The 24,258-nt window shown below is 35.2% G+C and overlaps 1 protein-coding gene across 15 annotated transcripts in view; it reads left to right on the top strand.

Moving 5' to 3' along the window:
- LOC138701955 (uncharacterized) overlaps positions 1 to 24,258 on the top strand; it is a 920,371-nt gene that overhangs the window by 545,305 nt on the left and 350,808 nt on the right. For all 15 annotated transcript variants that reach the window (XM_069829333.1, XM_069829340.1, XM_069829339.1 and 12 more), the window contains one exon: positions 19,706 to 19,774. In XM_069829333.1, coding sequence (XP_069685434.1) covers positions 19,706 to 19,774 — 69 coding nt within the window. The remainder of the gene's footprint in view (positions 1 to 19,705; positions 19,775 to 24,258) is intronic.

The following is a 24,258-nucleotide window of genomic DNA, read 5'->3' as shown; positions in this document are numbered from 1 at the left end:
TTTTTTCTGTCAAGCACTTCTTCGCTATCGATCAATTTAAATCCAAACGTTTCACCGAGTTTACCTCTCAAATTCTCATATGACATAATGGAGTTTACACTTTTCACAAACCACAGAAAACTGATTTTTTTTATCAAACTAAAAACACAGCCTTCATATATGAACTCAGTACAGAAACTGCAAGCACCTGCAAAAGTACAGCGGTCGAAACAGATGACCGGCCCCTATTGTAATGGAATTACCAGATTTTAGAAAGAGGAGAAGGTAGTTACGCTTTCACTTGCACACAGTGTAGACATGGCTATTTTATAAGGGATGAGGGGACGAATCCCAGAAAAGTATGTATTTCATATGCTAGGAAGATGAGCTGACAACAAGGTGGAAGTTTTCTTGGAAAACCATAAAACTTAATAAGGATTTCGCATTCTGTTGCAACTTTCAATAGAGGTAGACTAGGTCACAGTCCTCATATCTCCATCTCTTTCTGAAGTGTTTGTGCAAAGATTTTCCCTATGCTATTTGGTTTACAGTTAGAAAATAACAATACTATTATGCTTTTAAGTAAGCAATTTTCGAGAGAGAAAGATTTTCGGAATTTTTAGTATCAGTTTGCATTAACAAAATAATAATTAATATCAACTACAATCGATTAATTTTAATCCAGTCGATTATTCGATTAAATATATTTGATCGATTCATCTTACAACAGAAATTGATCCATTAATCGATAAAATCCCACAACACTAGTAAAGAGTAAAGTAAATTACTTAAGTTCGGCTTTTGAAAGTATGGGTTCCTTTATGCCCTTATATAAATCTCTAATGTTTTTATTCTTACTATTTGTTTCTACCTCATTGAGTTTTTCCTTCAAGAAATCCCTCTTTTTAGTCCTAAGTATACGATTTGCTTCCCGTCTTTCATTGAAATGAATATATTTGTTCGCGAGTCCACATCTGTGGAGTAACGGTCAGCGCGTCTGGCCGCGAAACCAAGAGGCGGGTTCGAATCCCGGTCGGGGCAAGTTACCTGGTTGAGGTTTTTTTCCGGGAGTTTCCCTCAACCCGATTTGAGCAAATGCTGGGTAACTTCCGGTGCTGGACCCCGGACTCATTTTACCGGCATTATCACCTTTATCTTTTTGAGACGCTAAATAACCTGAGATGTTGATACAGCGTCGTAAAATAACCTACTAAAAAAAGACGCACATGAACGCCGCGAGTGGAACACCCTATATCAGGCAAGCTACTGTTTATTATTGAGGCAGGAAATTTGTGTTTAATGTAGTAGCCATCCAAAAATTAGAGTATGTCAAGAGGGAAGCCTGCAAAGAGCAGAAGTCATTAACCCAGCACGAATGTGCGCCGTTAAACAAAGCAAATCAGTGTAATGGCCAAGAATAAACACGGAACACAACGCATTTCCCCACCGGCCCCGTTCAATTGAGCACTCTGGTCTGGATACTCATTTCCGAAACTGACAAGTCGCAGCGACTGCTGCCGGGAGGAAAAATGGAAGGAGTGGCTGCGAAACAGAGTTCGTGGTGGAAAAACTGCCATAGCACCAAATGATGCACCTCGGAATAGGAAGTGAACGGGAGAAATCAGGATCGTTCACTAAGGCCCGATTGTACAGGGACATCATTTTATTTTTACTAACATTTTTAATATTAACCTATCTATACCTTTAGAGAACCGGAAACACCGCTTGCTCCCCCCTCCAAGACTGGAGTTGGATGATACTGGCGTAAAACACAAATCACTCTACTAGGTATAGGATGGAAGAAAAGTAGTTCATACATTTACGTAAACTAGGAAATATCGCGATTTTGAGTTTGATAATTTCCATTAGGTTTTTCTTTAATGAAAGTACAGTACCGGTACTGTATTAAGAATAAGTGATTTTATTCACGAAGTGAGTTATCCATGCGAACGTATTCATTATGCAGTGTATATTATACTGTCTACAGCACATTAGCGTACAATATAGAGAAAGAAGTTAAATTGAAAAATAATCATAATATGAATATTTAAACACAATTTTGAAAATGGTGGCCGTTCATTTCGATACAGGCTTCAGTTCTTTTGTGCATATTATCGCACTATAGACTATTGCATCTAATTCCAATTGCCAGTTTCGTCCTTCGTACTAGTAACTCATGTTGAAATAATTCTGTACCTACTCTACGTACTGTGAATTCAATTTTCACTTCTGCCCGACCCGAAAATATAAAATTACTCAGACATGCTATCTACTGTCCGTCCAAGTGGTTATGCCGCAGGATTGTGGAAAGGGAGGAAATCACGTGACAGTTAATTACTTAATGAGGCCCTTTTATTTAAGTTAAATTAAACAGCTGTATAATATTACGTAAACGTCCAATTCCTAAGAGAAATTAATGTTTTCAGAAAAGAGCTAAGAGAACCCAGCTTTTACAGAGGTGCGAGCAGAAGCAGGTGGGGGAAATCGGGATGCGACGTAGGCAAACGGACAGTACCTGTGCGAAAATTTGATTCAATATTGAAAGCTCTTTCGTCACTGGAAAACGCGAACATATTTCTGGAACGTACTATACTCTGTAACTCAGTACTGCTTACTATCTGCGGTCTTGGTTCTGTGTGGAGTTGGAACTTCCTTAGTAGAAGGGGTAGGAGTGAAGTACATTAAAAAACTCAGGTACAATAAAAATTGATTAAGTTAGATGATCCAAGTTCAGTTATTTCTTTTCTGTTTGAAATATACGAGTGACAGATTGTGCAAATAAAATATCTATTATTATTAATATTTTTAATAGATATGATAGGTACATTTATATATATATATATATATATATATATATATATATATATTCCTTTGAATTTCTTGCCTTAATACACAAGCAATCATATATTTTATAAGGCTCTATCGTGTTCAGCAGTATCAAATAACATAACCTATAATTATATTATGTTTATAACAACCATTAATTATTAATGGATATGATAGGTACATTCATAAATTTTCAATTAACTGTATTACTAAACGAAAATTGTCGTTTTATAAAGCTTTATTGTGTTTAGTATTATCAAACACCATAACATGAAAACAACTCGGAGAACAGTTAACCTTCTTCTTATTGTCTGCCATTATTTACATTGCACAAAAAACCAGTGTCTACAACAGAGTGTATGGAAAGTCGCCAAAAAGTAGTTGTAAAGTCGCTAGATTTCTCATTATCAACAAAGAAAGATTAAATTTTGTCACCAGGCGTGCTAAAAAGGTCACTAAATCCCTATTTAAGCAATATAAATGTTAAAAGAAATTGTTGAAAAAGAGTTAAAGTCGCTAGATTGGCAACACTGAACAAACCTGTATAACATGGTCCGCGCATCACGTATTTCACCTGTTTATGCGATGTTGCCAAATCCTTTTCACGTGAACTTGGATTGCATTTGAACCAAGGTAATTTGATCGCAGAAAAGTTTTATGCAATAGAAGAAGTGTCTGAACTCGGTTCACTTTTCGATCTTCGATCAAAGTTGATCTTTAGTCAGGGAGTTTTATACAATTGGGCCTAAGAGTTACGTAGAAAATACGGAAGGAAAGAACGTAACAGTTTACCGAGAATTAAACTGCAGAAAATCGTTTTCTTTGGTCTGTAATATTTGAAAATTCAACCCTATCGAGAGAGATGAGCGTAGACCTGTGTGACAATAAATGAACTTCCGCTTTTCTGAAATTAAGTATCTTCTTGAAATTGTTAAAGGAAAATCAATCATTGAAAAGGCCCAGTTGTACGAAATAAAGTCCGGTTAAAATTAATTCCATGGTTACGCGAGAAGTTTGTTTTACGAACTTGAAATAGTGCGTTATTCGGAGAATATTTTTCGAATAAGCTATTCCATGCTTTCAGTTGTTGTTAAACACTTATCTAGAGAATAAAATACAGGGACATTATTTTATTTTTACTAACATTTTTAATATTAACTTGGCTATACCTCTGGATCAACGCCGTTTGCTACCCCCCTTCCACGACTGGAGTACGATGGTACTGGCGTAATATACAAACAAATCACTTTACTATGTATAGGAGGGAAGAAAAGTAGTTAATTCATTTACGTGAACTAGGAAATATCGCGCTTTTGAGTTTAATCATTTTCATTGGTTTTTTTTAAATCAAAATACGGTACAGTATTAACAATGAGTGTTTTTACTCACGAAATGAGCTGTCCATGTGGACGTATTCATTATGCAGAGTATATTATACTGTCTACAGCACATTAGCGTACAATATAGAGAATGAAGTTAAATTGAAAAATAATCATAATATGGATATTTAAACACATTTTTTAAATGGTGGCCGTTCATTTTGATACAGGCTTCAGTTCTAATGTGCATATTATCCCACTATAAACTATTGGACCTAATCCCATTACCAGTTTCATCCTTCGTACTAGTAACTCATGTTGAAATAATTCTGTACCTACTCTATAAAAGAGTACCTTACGTACTGTAAATTCAATCTTCACTTCTTCCCGATCCGTAAAGATAAAATTACTCAGACATACTATCTACTTTCCGTCCAAGTGGTTATGTCGTAGGGTCGTAGAAAGGGAGGAAATCACGTGACAGTTACTTATTTATTTAAGTTATTTTAAACAGTTGTATAATATTACATAGACGTCCAATTCCTAACAGAAATTAATGTTCTCAAAAAAAGAGCTAAGACAGCCCAGCGACTAGCCTTTACAGAGAGGCTAATAGAAGGAGGTGGGGGAAACCGGGATGCGACGTAGGCAAATGGACGACAGTGCCTGTGCGAAAATGATTTAATATTGAAAGCTCTTTCGTCACTGGAAAACGCGAACATACTTTTGGAACGTACTGTTTACTATGACCGTAAAGCTACAATGACTGTATATGCGGTCTTGGATCTATGTGGAGGACGGTTGAACTTCATTAGTAGAAGGGGTGGGAGTGAAGTACAGTAAAAAACTCAGGTACAATAAAAATTGAAGTAAAAATAAAATGATGTCCCTGTGTAAAATTCCATTGTAGTAAACTGCATCTGGCACTTTTTTTATTTGAGCTTCAATTTTTTTTTAACAACCTTAGAATTTAAGTTGTTGCAGAAATGATATTTCTACATACAAAAAATGAAAATTGTGCATTATTTAGGAAAAGATGTTTCAAAACACACCAATCTTTCCCCTTAATCTGAAATATCACAGAGCAGTTCACTTAAAGAAAATCCCACAGAACTTGTCGGGAAACTAATTCCATTGCCGCTGTAATTATATTTTAGTTCCTATTTTATTTTACTTATTTATTTTTATTATTATTTTTTATTTTAATATTATGTCTGAACTGCGACCGAGCACGAGCGCTGCTCATTCGGTCTCAAATTTTGTTAATACTACTGTATCTTCTTTTTATATTGCTTGTATTATTTTATTTCTATTTCTCTTGTTTGTTTTGTAATTATATTCTTTATTCTGTACATTTAAATTTAAATAAAATAAATAAATAAAGTTGACTGAGATAGATCAAGTCTGCCCTACTTCGGAATATTTAAGAATAGTCTGTATAGTGATACAGTCGATTATTACATCTGAGAATGGAATCCATATCGTATCTGTGCATCGTCGCTGTGATGATGTAGACAATGCGTCGTTAAACACCGGTGCATGAGAGATAGTGGCCATGGATCACAGAACCCATTCAGTCTCGATACGCCCTTCTGACTTCCCCCTCCCCCCGGTTGATTTCCTTTCCTGTGCCCATCCCTGCGTCCCATCCGGGTGGCTACGCCCCCCCTCTAATGCTGGACACAATGCACGATCTGGCGACGGCAACAGTGATTTCGTAGTGGACAGGCGTAACGGATACCTGACTGGTCGTCCTAGAGAGGGTCCGTGTGGGGTTCTTGCAAAGTAAGTCTTGAACCCTGGACCTCCCCATTCCAAGGTTGTGTAGTGCTTACTGTATTTGGGAGAAAGTGTTCCTGTACACCCTGTGTCGAAGTGTGTTTCGAGTTCCCTTCTAGTAGTCTTATTTCAGTGGTGCCGTTGCTATGGCTACGCATCTTTTTTGCTGTGTGATGTCAGGATTGTGTTTCTTCACCTTAACTCGGGTTGGCTCTTGTGTAGTATCAGTGAAATGCATGGAGTTCATAATACTGTATGACACTACTGTGGTGCCTCGAAATCTTTGTTTTCAGAACGTGATATTTTATCTCCTACGAATTTTGTGCCATCGCTAAAGCTTTCTACAGAGTTCTCAAATAATCATTCCTATTATTATTATTATTATTATTATTATTATTATTATTATTATTATTATTATTATTATTACTACTAGCCGTACCCGTGCGCTCCGCTGCACCCGTTACAAATAAATATAAAGTAATTACATAATTAAAATAGCAAGTTTGGTCCAGGGAACATTCGTGTTTGATAGAAGGATAAATCGTTTAATATGTTACTTAATTTAAATTGTATTTAAATAATTAAAATGCGATCATTTTGGTCTAGAAAGCACTCATTTGGTGCAATTAACATGTTTCTTAACTGTTATTACATGCAACCATAGTTTAATGAACATTGACATCATTTAGATTTAATGTGTATACTTTATTTTACTTGCTATATGTTTCCATTGAATTATGGTAATAACTTAATTTTAACCCTTGTTTTCTACGTATTCAGTAAATGGCGCTTGGCCCACTATGGTTGTGAACCCTTCAAATAACTTAAATTATATTATATAATATTATATTATATTATAATTATATTATATTATATTATATTATATTATATGTCCATCTAGAGAAACTACACTTTCCAATGGTGAAATAATAGTTAATTATACAAATCGGTTAATTTAGCTTCCGATATTACTTCATACAAACACAAACATTCTCTGTAGGCTATTTTTCATAGCTTTCGATTGTTGCTGTCCAAGGCCCCTTATAGACGAAGTCATTTGTTTTTTAATTCATTACACGGCCTTAGATGGCAGTTATTTTAATTTTAAAACTCATTTATCTCATTAAATATCAGTCCTATCAAAATTTTTCAAGGAATAAAACGTATCGGAAATTATTTTTAAAGAACCTTTTGTTCTGTAACATTTTTCACAAAAATCAATAATAAGCGAGATATTTCGATTTATTTAAATCAGGCCCCCTTATAACCCCCCTTTTAAATAATGTATTTTGAATGCCATATAGCCTAAAATCTAAGTTACAGCGAACTTAATTTATATTCCAATTTTCATCGAAATCCGTTCAGCCATTATCGCGTGAAAAGGTAACAAACCTACAGACAGACAGACAGACAGACAGACAGACAGACAGACAGACATACAAACAAAAATTTCAAAAAAGCGATTTTCGGTTTCAGGGTGGTTAATTATATATGTTAGGAGCAATTATTTTTGGAAAATCGAAAATTACCAGAAAAATTTCGGCTACAGATTTATTATTATTATTATTATTATTATTATTATTATTATTATTATTATTATTGTTATTATTATTTACTGTTTTCAATTAACAGATCTCGAGAAACTGCAATAAATATCTGAGTCAGATGTCGACATTTCAGCAAAAACTTTACATGAAGTTCAAATACTGACCAAATCAACCGTGGAGAATGGTTTCTTTTTTAATATTTCTAGACTTTTGTTATTACTTTTCTAAACAGAAGGAGTTAAAACGAGAGCAGCGTATGTGTTAGCAGTGTATGATGCAAAAAAAATCTCAGAAAAATAAACGTAACGGGTGCAAAAAATGAGTTGTGTGAGACTTGGGCGAAGATGCCATATCAGTGTCTATCTTCATAGTTTAAATTCGGGGTCTGTTGTTATAACATTTTCATTTTGATTGAATGTCTTTGATATTTTACAGGATTTTTATTTTTTTTTCATTTCTTCTTAGGTTATCGATTCTGATCATAAGACTTAGACCTGAAATGTGTAGTAGCAGTAATAATAATAATAATAATAATAATAATAATAATAATAATAATAATACTCATATATTAGTGAATTTCTGAAATAAAATTTTGCAAAATTCGGAGTTAATTGGTTACTAGAGATGAACAACGATCGAGAAAGCAAGACTAACAGCGCCCGCAAAGGCGTAAACCCGCACGACAATGTTCTATACGTCGCGTCGTTGACGTAAAGACTGCTTGTGAGTGTTTCGAGACGACGAGATTGATCACTCCCGAAGTCCCGAACATCAAGCAGCCTTTGATCGCCAAAGTTGTTTATACCCGACTGAACTTTTATCTACTTTGGCAACTGTTATATAAGTATAAACAACCAAGTAGCCTATTTGAAACATCATCTCGCGTCTGGCCGCGAAACCAGGTGGCCCGGGTTCGAATCCCGCTCGGGGCAAGTACCTGGTTGAGGTTTTCCTCGGGGTTTACCCTCAACCCAATACGAGCAAATGCTGGGTAACTTTCGGTTCTGGACTCCGGACTCATTTCACCGCCCTTATCACCTTCATATCATTCAGACGCTAAATAACCTAGATGTTGATACAGCGTCGTAAAAAAACATCTCTACCTTTCAGTGTATAATAATCCGTTCCCCAGTCTTTATTTAATTACTAAGCTTTTATTAAAAGGCTAGGAATTTTCTTTTCATATGTTTGAGATCAAGTGTGCAATCTCAAGTAAAAAGATATTAACTTTATGTTTTATGTTTCTTAGAAATGCATTTTTAGTTGAGATTTTTTTTTCTATTTATATAACCATAGGTAATATATAACAGAACCGAACATTTTGATAACTAAGAGACTGTTCTGTTTCGTCTTTTTGTCTCATCTAAACATTTATAATGTTATTTATTTCAATGATGAATGTTATTCAAAATTACGAAATCTTTCCACGCCGACCAAATGCTATTTCGAGAATGATGAGCGAGACTCGAAGCGCACGAGAATGACGAGACGAGACTCGGAAGACAAATGCAACGAACACAGCGAGCGAGAGCGGCATATAGTTTTGTTCATGTCTATTGGCTACCCTTCTCCAAACTTCCTTATCAGTAGAAATTTGTCAAACGATGACAATCCATAATTCGAGTAACCCCATCAGCCATTGCACGTTTTGTCTTGAGCACATTTTTTTTTCATTCTATTAGCCACTATAGTAAAATAATAATAATAATAATAATAATAATAATAATAATAATAATAATAATAATACATTTAATGTTCGTTAAATTATACAGGTATTTTGAAAATTACCTTATTTCTTTAGTTGGCAGGAGTTACAGACAGATGTTAACATTGTTGAATGAGAACGTAAAATAACATGTTTTTTATGCAGTAATGATGTCATATTGGGTACTGTTGCTATAATAATTGGTTTTCTACAGCTTCAAAAATTCTTGAGTGCAAAACACATGTTTAGATACCTAACCAACGTTAGATTTTCACAATTTAGCCTGATTTTTTCTTCATGTGGCTAGCGCGATAGAAGACTATATTCTTTTCCTTTCTAGTTATCTTTCTTAAAAAAAATAATAATAATGATAATAATAATAATAATAATAATAATAATACCTGTTATTATTCGGTTGAGAAGCTTTTGTCATCTAGTCTGCAGTCAAAAAATCTGAAAGTTAGAATTTATAAAACAGTTATATTACCGGTTGTTCTGTATGGCTGTGAAACTTGGACTCTCACTTTGAGAGAGGAACAGAGATTAAGGGTGTTTGAGAATAAGGTTCTTAGGAAAATATTTGGGGCTAAGAGGGATGAAGATACAGGAGAATGGAGAAAGTTACACAACGCAGAGCTGCACGCATTGTATTCTTCAACTGACATAATTAGGAACATTAAATCCAGACGTTTGAGATGGGCAGGGCATGTAGCACGTATGGGCGAATCCAGAAATGCATATAGAGTGTTAGTTGGGAGGCCGGAGGGAAAAAGACCTTTGGGGAGGCCAAGACGTAGATGGGAAGATAACTTTAAAATGGATTTGAGGGAGATGGGATAAGATGGTAGAGACTGGATTAATCTTGCTCAGGATAGGGACCAATGGCGGGCTTATGTGAGGGCGGCAATGAACCTGCGGGTTTCTTAAAAGCCAGTAAGTAAGTAATAATAATAATAATAATAATGAAATATTGTTACTATTTTATTATTATTATTGTTATTATTACTATTATTATTATTATTATTATTATTATTATTATTATTATTTGTATTATTGTAAGAGAACTGTTTTAATGTTGATTAAATTAGAGTCCTTTCAAAATAAAAAAATCCGTGGGCCTATTTGCGTTTACTGAATTATCGCTATTTCATTAAATATTTAACGATGGTTTTAACTGCGCGATTATGTAACGATGGCGGAATTGATGACAGCGAAATGTGTTCAGCGAGATTAGTCAAGAGTTAATTCTGGCCTTGCAGTTGGGGGGAACGTCATGCAATACCAAACGAGGTAATCAGTCCGAACGGGATTCGAACTCACGCTCGAACGCAGCTTTAGGGCACGAGTACCATCCGTTACCATGACAACGCCAGAGGCCCTCTTGTAATTGGCAGAAGTTCCAGTACAGAAAGGTGCTTGTGTTCTTAAATGAAACATTAAAAGATCTTAAACTTCTCAGTGAGTAACATGGCTTGATTCACAATGTACCTCTCTCCCTTCTTTTACCTATCTCACTGCAGATCAGTCTTTAGTGTACATCCAAGTTATCAATCATCACTTTTTTTGAGACATGACTACAGTAAATTTAGTACTGTGTGCTGTTATTTTGAATGGGGAAGAACGTTTAGAGAGAGGATTTATTTGAAATTATTGTCGCTTTATTTACTAGTGTACAATTTGCTAATGCTTATTTCAAAAAATCTATTAAAAATTGTTGTTAACAGAGAAAATTTAAAGTTTAGTTATTATGATATGTGTTTTTCGTCTTTCCTATTTATTTTATTACTTTTTACTCTGTTATTCAATAAAATGTCTTAACATTAACTTATGTGGAATGCGCCCTGAGCACGAATATGTAACTTACTCTTTCTGGGGGTGCTAGAGAATTCTTTTACTTAAAAAAATCAATATGTATCTTTGTTCTGGCAATAAAGCATTATTATTATTATTATTATTATTATTATTATTATTATTATTATTACTATTTATCTTGGAGCAACAGTACCAAATATAAATGACACTGGGGAGGAAATTAAACGCAGAATAAACATGGGAAATGCCTGTTATTATTCGGTTGAGAAGCTTTTGTCATCTAGTCTGCTGTCAAAAAATCTGAAACTTAGAATTTATAAAACAGTTATATTACCGGTTGTTCTGTATGGTTGTGAAACTTGAACTCTCACTTTGAGAGAGGAACAGAGGTTAAGGGTGTTTGAGAATAAGGTGCTTAGGAAAATATTTGGGGCTAAGAGGGATGAAGTTACAGGAGAATGGAGAAAGTTACACAACGCAGAACTGCACGCATTGTATTCTTCACCTGATATAATTAGGAACATTAAATCCAGACGTTTGAGATGGGTAGGGATGTGGTACGTATGGGCGAATCCAGAAATGCATATAGAGTGTTAGTTGGAAGACCGGAAGGAATAAGACCTTTTTGGGAGGCCGAGACGTAGATGGGAAGATAATATTAAAATTAATTTGAGGGCGGTGGGATATGATGGTAGGGACTGGATTAATCTTGCTCAGGATAGGGACCTATGGCGGGCTTATGTGAGGGCGGCAATGAACCTCCGGGTTCCTTAAAAGCCATTAGTAATTATTATTATTATTATTATTATTATTATTATTATTATTATTACATTTTCGAAATCATATACCACAGGGTTTTGGCTCACAAATTCAATAAATCTGTCGTCGTTGAATTTCCAAATAAAGACAAGTATTGAAAAATAAAACTATTAAAATATAACAATATTTTTTTTATTTTATTATTTAACGACTCTGTGTCAGCTACTGGGTTATTTAACGTCGATTGAATTGGTGATAGCGAGATGGTATTTGGCGAGATGGGGCCGGGGATTTGTCATAGATTGATTACCTAACATTCGTTTTACGGTTGAGAAATCCTCGGAAAAAACCCAACCAGCCCAAGCGGGAAACAAACCTACGCTTTAGAGTAACTCCGGATCAGCAGGCAAACGTGCTACTGCCTGAGCTACGCCGGTGGATATCTATCAGTATTAAACATAAAGATAATTATACATCTGGATAGCGGAGAGGAGTAAAAATGAATGAACGGAAGATGTTTGTTTGGATATGTAAACTATTAAAACATGTCCATAAACGTTCCGTACGTATTGATAAATGTTTTGGCAGAATAGTGAATGGAAGGATTGCATAACTGTGTATGCGGAACGTAGAGAGTGTATACACATTTAAAACTCTAGGAAATAGAGGATGTCTCAAAATAGATCGACAATTTAATTCTGGCAGTATTCACAGAGTACAGAAATATACCAATATACCAGTAAAAAGCCCATAGTACTACTTTAAATATTTTTCAAGCTATTATTTTGTAAATTTGTTATAGTTCAATCCCAATAATGAAAGTTAGACAATCTCTGAAAGGCCTAAAGAAGGGAAACTCTATGTGTTATCCGTTCGTGAATCGGTAAAAAACTTATGTATAAATATGGATAAAAGTTTAAATTGGAACTTTCAAGTAGCAGAAACTTGCAAAAAAATATTCTCACGAATCACCTCGTTTAGGCGAGCAAAGAATTTTCGACACTTTTCCCTGAAAAAAAGAATTTTGATAAAAACACACGTGATGCCTTACTTTGATTACTGTGATATTCTGTTCACTGATCTAAGCGTTACTTTGCCGCAGAGAGTGCAAAGTGTACATAATATACGCGTCCGTTTCGTGTGCAATATTCACCGGGATGATCATCTAACACCGTTCCTCGAAATGTTGTTCTGGCTCACAAGCAAACATTCCCTTGGGAGCAGATAAACAAGTTAATTTTTCTCTTCCACCATGTTAATAATGTCAAAACAAGTGCTTATGCAAATTTTGGCCACTCGAGCGCAATTACTAGGGCTGTAAAAATGTTTCCCTGAGGCCGTCACAGAAAGAAAACACAATTTCATGGAAATATTTATTGGAATAGAAACAGCAATTTTTTTTAGCTCTTTTTCAACGTATTCTCCACCGGAACTGAGATAGTTGTCATACCGTGGCATCAATTTTTGTACACCTGTATTGTAGAAGTCTGCCGCCAGGGATCGGAACCAGTGTGTCACAGCCGTCTGCACCTCTCTCTTGATCCCGCGATATGACAAATGTATTAATTCCAGTGAGAAATACGTTGAAAAATAGCTCAACAGTTATTGTATCTGTTCCAATAAAATTTTCCAATGTAATTGTGTTTTCTCTCTGTAAACAGTCACAGGAAAACTTATTTTTACGACCCTTGTAATTGTGCTCGAGTGACCAAAATTTGTACAAGCACTAGCTTTGACATTATTAACATGGTGGAAGAAAAAAAAATAACAGTTTTATCTGCCTCGTACGAATGTTTGCATGTCAGTTTAGATCTCTAGAAGATCGTAGACCCCATCTAGAATATCGTAGAGAAATCCACTGTCTTTCCCTCCTCTTTCATAAGTGCATTTCTCTACTCGTGTGTATCTCTCATCTCGTTTTAAAACTTTTCCTTTCACCATAATCTAGACTAGACACACGATCTCAGCACTCTTCAGTACTGTCCATAACCTCCCACCGAACATCCTCAAGCTCGTTTTCTGTCACTGTAACTGTTTCTTGACTTTAGAATTTCCTGCCGAGAAATGTCAGAGAGCTGTAAAAAAAAAACAAACGAATTCAAGGGAACACTTACATGAATTTTAAAACTTCCACAATTTTCATCGAAAATTTGTGAAATTTAAACTACATAAACAGGCCTACAATACTATCCTCTGTACAAAATTTGTTGCCATTAGGACTAATAGTTTTGAAATTATATTTTTAAAATAACTTTTATGTATATGACGTCACTAAAAAGCTCCTTGCGTCAAAGTTTTCAAAATGGTTAGTTCATATATGTCCAAAAGCTTGAAAATAGTAATCGGGAATAAAAATAAATTAGCTTTTTAAACTGAGTCTAAATAGGGAGTCATAATATTTTTTTTTAATTTAATTAATTTACCATTAGAGCATTTTTAAATCTAAGTCATAATATGAATATGTTCCGAAGGAACTCAATATTTCATACAAATACTTGTTAAATTTTATTTATCAACATTTAATTGACCACTCTGAGACGTTTCAGACCAATCTGACAATATTTTTTGTGGAAGAAACTTTTTTTATTCAATAAACTGATAACAATTTTAATGTCGGGAAAACAGCGTTAAGAATAAATTTCTCTCAACTCAATTACTCAGCGTATGTTTGGCCACATTTGTTTATATGCCTAGATCATTTAACAGTCTCAAATACAATTAGGATCCTAAAAACAAAAAAGTAGATTTTCTTAATTTTTCATCATTATTTCACCATGGTACCCCTTAAGAAGAAACAAAAGAAGTTAGTTCATATTTTTTATTACTTGTGCATCTAGCAACAGAGTAAACATTCAAATTACATTATGATATTATTATTATTATTATTATTATTATTATTATTATTATTATAGTACTATAATGCTATTATTACTACCACCACCACCACCACCACCACCATCACCATCATCATCATCATCATCATCATCCCTCATGTGGCCCGTTACGGTCTCAAAGAAGAGGTCGTCCCAGATTGGATTTCGAATTTCTTCGTAAAGGATACTTAAGGCAGAAGTGTGAATTGTGATGGCCTGCCGACTGCGAACAGTGGCTGTTTGTTATGCAAACTAATTCAGTTTACCGCTAAATGAGCCGCCCAATTCCTGGAATTCAATGTTACATTTGAAATGAAAACCGCGTTTGCTGTGACGTTACACAACTGGCATATAATTATGTCGTTCCGCTGTAAAAAATAAAATAAGGCGAATTTTTTGTCAGACCAAATGATATCCCATGTATGGTTTCTTACAAAGATTATTATTTCTTTGCGAAATCTGATTTCTGTTCTTCCATGAATAGTAGTAGCCTACATTAAATTTATTGCGTTTGTAACATGATTGTGAAAGACGAATTAAAAAAAAAGAGAATGTATCCTCTACGAAGTGAAACTTCGTAAGCTGTAAATGTGTAGTATTTACATACAAATGACTTTTAAGGAACCCGCAGGTTCATTACCACCCTCACATAAGCCCACCATCCTGAGCAAGATTAATCCAGTTCCTATCATCATATCCCACCTCCCCGAAATCTATTTTAATGGCGGTGCGAATATCGTGTTATATGCAATGCCCGTTTTGTCACAAATAGGAAAAAAAATATATGCACACATGTTGGGGATAGAACTCGAGTTGATACGAAAAAGAAGGGCCGAATAACATCCAAATGAACTTTCCACAACCAAAGGCCTAATAATGGAAGAAATTCAGGCCATTGAAGATCAGGAAATACTACTGAATTTAAAGAAATAAATTCATTATTACGTACTGTCAACAGAGCACAAAATGTGTTGGATTTATATTTGAGTTCCATCAACGACAGATTAAAATTGTACAGTAGTGGCAAAGAAACCGGACCGACGGAATAATCAAAGTCCCCGAAATGAGCCACTGCGCATGCCACGCCCGCATTCACAAGATAGCGAGTAATCTATTGAAATTGTTGTAGTTTCGACTGCTGACGTAGCCCATTTCGAAAGCCATTAGAAAATAAGCTGGTAAAATTCATGTTCTGGGAATAATAAGTTAATCAAGTAGTAAAATATCGCTGCAATCGATAAGTATTGAGAATAAATTTGAATAAGGAACAATAAAAGTTTCCTTCCCAGGCAGGATTCGAACCACGAAAGTCTTGGTTACCAGTTTATCGTGCTGTCACTGTGAATAAGACTCTGAAATCAGCTACAAGGGTCGGTCCGGTTTTTTTTTGCCACTACTGTACAATAGACTACCCAAGAGAGGGATGAAGAGGAAGTAGAACATAATTAATACGTCGTTTAATTTTTATTTGCTTCCAAAATTAAATTTATAGTTAATTTCATTGTATATGACTGAAATAAAATAATCTAATGTAATTCTGTATGGACCATAAATATTGTGGAATAAGAAATATGGACTAAGAATATATAAAATGAATAAAATTGTTTGAGGATTTTTCAGTATGGTAGACGAAATCATACAGGGACAATTTTTATAAGTTGACATAAATAGGTGCACGAAATTGTTATGGACATAAAATTACTGTGGAGTAAAATCTCAACTGGACGAAAATTTATGGTGGACGTAAATACTGTGGACGAAATGTCACTGGAAAATCAGTCTGGGAATCGAAACTTTCGGTTAGTGCTGCTTATGATTAGGTTTTCTCCGGAGCGGTTGTTTGCGCGCTTTCAATCGGAGACCTCCGGTTACCTCCGATTGATGCCGCGCAGGTTGTATACGTGCTGTGGCGCAGACATACACTTTCCGCTGAGCATTCCTTTAATCGGATCAGGTAGTGATTCGAGTCCGCTGACGTCCGCCTATCTTTTAAAATAAGTTCCAATTTGTTGTTGTTTATTCTCCCTTTTATGTTAATCTCTCTCTCTTTCTTCTGCTCTTTTTTTGTGTTGCTTAAAGCGCTGCGTTAGCTGACAGATTTTTTTTCTAGTTTTGAAATTCATAGTATATGTGGAAAGCCGTATTAGTTTTATGTCATTGATCAAATTAATAACATTCAATCTAACTGCAAAAATAACGCAGAAGAAAAAGCTTTTCAGTAGCTAATGTAAACATTTATACTTTAATTCTCCTAGAAACTCTGTTTTAATCGCAAACAGGGTTTGTCAATTATTATTCTAATCGGTTTAGTTAACGTAAAATCTATTGAGGGAGCTTCAGAATGGAACAAAAGAAACGTGGGCTATCAATGGGATAAAGTTTACTGTCCAACATAATTTATTCAGATTCTTCACCGGACAGGATTGTGATTATTGTGTTAAAGGGTGTCAGTATTTGAACTGCCTCTTCTAAAACGCGCCACTCTTGCTCTGTAATAAAAATATAAGTGGATATCAACTTAAGGATAATTGTAATTATATTATTACCAGATGTTTCTTCAATTTCATTCAGAAATATTTTAATGCAAACAGTAAAATATAACTCAAGTTGTCTAAACAGTAAAATATAACTCAAGTCGTCTTGTAAATATTTCGTTTGTCTTTTATTGCCTCGAAAGTTACGTTTTAGAGAAATTTCAAGACTTTTTCATAGACTGTGAGCCTTTGGGAACAATAGCACTAAAACAATTTAAAAAGAAATCGTATCAAATGTTTTGCGTAATTGTTTTCATCAAGTTCGCGATTGTGCGATCGCTTCAAATGGTCTAACAAATTCGAAGTTCCACCACCCTTAGAGTAAATTCGCCCACAAAGTTTACAGTGTGCGACTTTATTATTACCTTCAACTAAATTAAAGAATTTCCATGCGACGGATATCCGATTTGGTGCCATTTTATTCCACTCACAACTACCATCAGTCCGTACGCGCCGGTCGTCCTTGAGCTAACTGTCGCTTCGCTCCGAACCCCCGCATCCCTCCGTATGTCCCCTGTTCCACCTACGGTAGTATCGGATATCACCGGTGGAGAGCTTTATTCGTAATCTCCGATTCCTCTGCGGTAGTAGTCACTCCGATGAGCAGCACTGCTTTCGGTTATTAACAGAGAGAACCGGTTGTTAAAAAATGTAATTACATCTCTTAAATTAATTGGCCATTAATAATATATTCCACCAAGGTACTTGTTTACTCGCAGCTGCCATTTACTTACAGCAGTGTTTCTGAAACGTTTAGCACTTACATTTGACTAAAGCTGAACTTGAAAGTGTAGCATTACCATGCCATACGCGAATGAAGTCTTGAAAAATAAGTGATGATTCAGATTGTTCTGATGAGAGAATGAGCGTAGGTGTATCCTTGTCGGTTAGACTTAGACTTTGGCCTCTATTAATACATTCAACGTCTATAGCAGAGTTCCTGCAAAAAAAGAAAACCCTACAATATTACGCCATAGTTACATACATTTAAATTTTTTATAACGTTAAATTCTAGCGAATTGTCAACAATTTGTTATCCGTACTCAGAAAAATATATATACTTCGATAGCCCCTAAATATCAACAAAGAGGAAGATCTTCCTAGTCATTTACAAAACCCTGGTTGGAGACCGTAACACGTCCGTTATATGCAATGAAGTCGAGCGAAATGACAATGAAATGAAACAAGAGAAAATGGCAGGAGAAACAATGAAGCTGAGTAAACCACCATGTGTTCACAACTTTGATCGGTGCTGATGATGAGGACTATGACATTTGTTGCTTCCTTGCATTAAGCCATGTGTAGAATTACTATGACGACACGGTTACATTACAATTTGAACACATGGTGAATGGAAGAGTTTTATCACTGAACTTGGTTGCAAATCGTTTCGAACTCGTTCAAAGCATTGTTCATAAGTGTTCATATACACCATGTATTGGCAATATGTTCATCACAAATATCCATCCACAACAACGGCAATGCCTTTTGTATTCACTTGGTGTTCTGATTGGTGCTCGTCCTTCAAGCCGTGTCGTGGATGCCCAGGCGAAAGACGTCATGTTGGCAAAAGAAGGTATTGCCCATCGGTTTGAGCACAAACACTTGCGAGTATGCATGTGGGGGGTCCTCATAAGTGGCTCAGCATCCTAAATGTGTCTCGAAGGTTAAATGAAGCTGAGGAAACCACCATGTGTTCACAACTTTGATCGGTGCTGATGATGAGGACTATGACATTTGTTGCTTCCTTGCATTAAGCCATGTGTAGAGATACTGTGACGACACGATGACATTACAATTTGAACACATGGTGAATGGACTCAAACCACATTAAGACTTGTCCAGCTCTTTCATCTGTCGGCTTTGTGGATAGGTACTGGGAGGCCAGAGAACAGAATGAAGCAGTGCTGACATCCACTCCTTCATAGTTTCCTTGGACATTGTTCACTTTATTTCGTTTTCTTTCCTTTTAGTTTTTATCGCCATTGTACGGCCAATGACTCTAGTCAAGTGCCACTGCATTGAATAAAAAAAAAAATTAAAATTCACACTAGCGCTCTTTCTCGCAAGGGAATTTAGGACTCTGAAGAAGAATCTATGTGAGTTCCAAGCCAGTTGGTCACTTGTCCCTCTCTGTTTATCACCGTTCTGTTGAAGGGACTTGAATTTTGAATTTTGAAGGGGAGTAGCCTAAAAATGCGTGGATTTAACTTATTAATTGTTCGGATCAAATTGCTTTACATTTAAAGAACAAAACTAAAATTCTTTCAATCACTTATTATCGTAATACTCTGCTCTCTTAAATTGACTGAGCACATTGGGAGTTCAATCAATGGCTTTACTAGAACACACTATGAAATGTTCCATATAAAACAATTTTTTTCTCGAGAAGGAAGTAAAAACGAGCAAAATCGTATTAAACTTTTTTGTTTGAAATAGCTTAAAGAATATCCCCTTGAAATTAATGACATTACTTATGGTTCACCCTGTATAATAAAATATAATACTCTGTCTTAGGATAATATCGTATACTATGCTATGCAATAGTAAGAGATCTCCTTTGTGCTTGCAGCTAACGGGAAGGATGGGCAAAATGCTGGCGTGAGGCAAAGTTCCACAGGATCAGCGCCAGACTCGAAAGGTGAGCTTTTGTACTTTATGAGCATGAGGAGTCTGTACCAGTTGGCATGGTTTGCTAATCGCTAGAGGAATTTGTGCGAGAGTAACCTAAAGCATGCGGCCGATACAGAATTGAACACGCCGTATCGTTTAAAACAATTATGCACTTCAGGTCTGTTTTTAAATCGCGTAAACATTTTAGTACCTGAAAATTAAGCTCTTTAAAACAAACTTTGTCCTTTTTTAATTTATTATTAGACCTATATATTAATATAAACATTTTTAAATATAAGTTATAACTATATTATAATAAATATTTACATATTCATTGTACTTTTCTATTAAATATATAGTAATTAGTCTATACCTAGAGTCAAAGAATGAGATGTTCTCATATCATGCTGAGCTATATTGAAGTTTATGCACGAATTTAATTTTCTTTGAATTATTATTAATGACATCAGAAATACAAAAAGAATTTTTAAAAAATATTTTAACTATATAAATATTCTAATTATGTATTGGTTTGCATGTACTAATAGTGTTAATAACTTTCTATAGCTTTATAAAAGCATGACATCAATGGGATGAATTTCTCCCCTGCAGAATTCAAAGTAGCATTGCTTTCACAACCTTTCTTTTAACCGTCGGAATAAAGGTAATAAGAAGCCTAATTAAACTGCGACGTTTTTGTTTTTCATCATACAAATACAAAGAGAAAGTACTGTCGGTTTTGATATTTTCAAAGAAACACACGTTTTCAATATTCTTAACACCTAGAAAGTAATTTTCATGAAGCCATCAGTCGGTTAGCCTATATCTGTGAACAACAGTTCTTCTAAACTAAGACGTATTTAATTTTTATTAGAAATGTAAGCCTGTTAGTTACAATATATCAGGCAAATTGTACTTCAAACGACGGTATATTATGTAACTTTATATTAAATCTATTCATGGATCCTTACACGTATTCTATATATAAATCGCGTGACTGTGTATTGATTTTCGTAATATTAGAACACTTTAGTAAGAAACTGTTACAACGTGTGCTATATAGATCGCGTGACTCTTTGCGTATTATCGTATTATTGAAAAATTGAGTAAGATTCTCAGAAAACTGCGTTAGGTTAAGGAACGTATTAAATAAAACAAAAAAGGACTCAGAACCGAATGTTTACACCTGAGAGGATAAAAAGAAAGGAGGGAGTACTTCAAGCCAAATATGCTTGAAATCGGTGCGACGCATATGACGTCAAACTATACCGTTTACGCCCCATAATCCACCGCGAAATACCGCCAATTGCCGAATATTAAATTGCTACTCTCGATTTTGGTCATACGTAAACGGATTTGAATGGATCTGGTGGTAACAGGACTACTAGTAGATTATTATATCAATGTACAGGGACATCACTTTATTTTTACCAACATTTTTAACATTAACCTGGCTGTACTCGGAAACACTGTTATCCCCTTCCATTACAGGAGTTTGGAGTTGCTAGTGCAATATGTAAACAAATCATTTTACTAGCTATAGGAGGAGAGAAAAGTAGTGTATCCATTTATGTTACAGGGAAATATAGTATTACGATTTTCAGTTTGGTCATTACTTTACAGTATTTTATCAAAAAAAACAGTAGAATAGTAACAATTTTTTTTCACAAACTCAAGTCTTCAGGCGGTTATATACATTATGTAATGTCTACTTTATTCAGCATATTACTAACCTAATTTATTCCTGAGAATTTTGTGAGCACTTCCGTAAGAAACCCAAATTTCTACACCTAACTTCTTGAGCGACTTATTAGGACCTCGCTGCATCCTTCCTCTAGCATCTTCTACAGCATCTTCTGTCACCTTTGGTGGCCATCTTACACTTTTCTTCCTGTCTGTACACACTGTTGCTATAAATTTATCTACCATATTAATGACATTTCTATGAAAATATTCCGTAATGATATAATCAGGAAATTTCATACCTACAAACAGTAAAACAAAACTCTTGTTTAAATAATGCTGTTAAGTACTATATTATTGGGTACCGTACTTTCGGTAACTCTAATCTTCACTTGTGCTCAGTCCACACAGATAAATTCACATACACACCATACCTGTGTGAAAATAAACTTCAATTATATAAGCTCTATCTTCTATAGAAAATGCAACATATTTCTGAAACACACTGTACTCTGTACTGTTTATTTCACTGCTAGCAACAGCGGCCGTAAGTTTGTGTGACTGACGTTAGCAAGGACATTAGTGAAAGGGGTGGGAGTCAAGTACATTTAGAAACGCAGGTGCAATAAAAATTGAAGTAAAAATAAAATGATGTCCCTGTATATTTCACTATATATTTATTAAAAGTGTTTTGGTTGTGACATGGACTGAACACTTCATTTCCACATTCTTTCTCTTATCAAGAAGGATGTTGGCATTCCTTCATATGTTAAAGCATAGGGGGACATATCAAAGGGCATGTTCTACAGTTGAGCCGAACAGAATATTAGCTTATTTATATAAAATAACACCTGATGAACTTGACTACACTTTTGAAATATTCACAATAACACGAAACAATTTGTAATCGTAATAATATGAATAAAACAGCTGATAAACACACCGGAAAAAGAGATGAACTATGGGTAATTTGACGGCCATACTAGTACAGCTTTTTGGTTCCACCGTTTCAAATTTATGGCCCGGGGTTGGTTTATACGAACTGTAACATTAATTTGTTTTTATCATTCTTGTAAATTCTTTAGCTTCTGATCTGCCGGGCTGCAATGCATAATGTAGCGATGAATGGATGAATACATAAATAAATGATAAAATGAATAGTTAAATCGATAATAGTACATTATGCAACGAGCTATAATGATAGTAATTAAGACGCGAGGATGTTTATGAAACGAGCGCTTGCGCTCGTTTCATAATTTTCATACGAGCTTATTAATTACCATTATAGGCAAGTTTCATACGACTTTTTATGCTCGACCATATTTCTAACTTGAAATTATTCATAGGTATTCATATTATTCTTATGCGACTGGGGAGCGAACTGACCTTGTGCAATCTCGTAAATTGTGGGATGTGCGCAGACGCGAAAGTATTGATTTTTTCCGGGCAACGAATGTCGACGACCTTGGTATAATCTAGAGAGTAAGATAAACGTTAAACTTGATATAACCTTGAAATTGAATTCGGCATTGAAAAACGAGATGAGAAATTGAATTTATTTGAATATTATTTACAATTAACGCTAATTATTATAGTAACAGAACATAACCTTCTGCGACAGTATTGGATTTCCAGCCTGCGTGACGTTTTGCTAGTTGTCTTTCGATTGCATATCCGAGAATAATCGAAAACCTGAACTTTAATGAATAGGTGTACTTTAATGACATGCATTAAAGGACTGCTACGAGGTGTATAATTACTACATTTCGGCATGGTCGAGCATAAAAAAGGTAAATATCTACAGAACGATCCATATTTATGTCCAAATATTTATTACACTGTAGTAGCGAAACCAATAAGCTTAAGTGATCCATTGCACCGCTAACATGTACCGTGTTCCATACCATTAAAAGCACAAAATAAGCTGTCATTTTATTGTATTTTATTGTGTTCTCAGTGCGGTCCGAAACATTTATTTATTAGTGCTACAGAAACATGATGACAGTCGACGTTTCGGCATTTTCTCGATGTGATGCACACGACGATCACTGCACGAAGTGGAGTCATAACGACGCTGCGAAAACATTAGCCACTGAGAGAGACTAAAGCCTAGTTTCACCAACCTTTGTTAAATATTTAACATGTCGTTAAGACAATTTAACAGTAAAGTTAACAGAAGAGATGTTTCATCAACTGTTGTTACTGCTAACATCATGTTAAACTTATTTACTTACTGGCTTTTAAGGAACCCGGAGGTTCATTGCCGTCCTCACATAAGCCCGCCATTGGTCCCTATTCTGAGCAAAATTAATCCATTCTCTATCATCATATCCCACCTCCCTTAAATCCATTTTAATATTATCTCCCCGTCTACGTCTTTGCCTCCCTAAAGGTCTTTTTCCCTCCGGCCTCCCAACTAACACTCTATATGCATTTCTGGATTCGTCCATACGTGCTACATGCCCTGCCCATCTCAAACGTCTGGATTTAATGTTCCTAATTATGTCAGGTGAAGAATACAATGCTTGCAGTTCTGTGTTGTGTAACTTTCTCCATTCTCCTGTAACTTCATCCCTCTTAGCCCCAAATATTTTCCTAAGCACCTTATTCTCAAACACCCTTAACCTATGTTCCTCTCTCAAAGTGAGAGTTCAAGTTTCACAACCATACAGAACAAGCGGTAATATAACTGTTTTATAAATTCTAACTTTCAGATTTTTTGACAGCAGACTGGATGATAAAAGTTTCTCAACCGAATAATAACAGGCATTTCCCATATTTATTCTGTGTTTAATTTCCTCCCGAGTATAATTTATATTTTTTACTGTT

The sequence above is a fragment of the Periplaneta americana genome, chromosome 6 (assembly GCF_040183065.1).
Source record: "Periplaneta americana isolate PAMFEO1 chromosome 6, P.americana_PAMFEO1_priV1, whole genome shotgun sequence".
Classification (NCBI taxonomy): domain Eukaryota; kingdom Metazoa; phylum Arthropoda; class Insecta; order Blattodea; family Blattidae; genus Periplaneta; species Periplaneta americana.
Note: the sequence above shows the minus strand (reverse complement) of the source record. Positions and strands in the feature narration are given on the sequence as shown.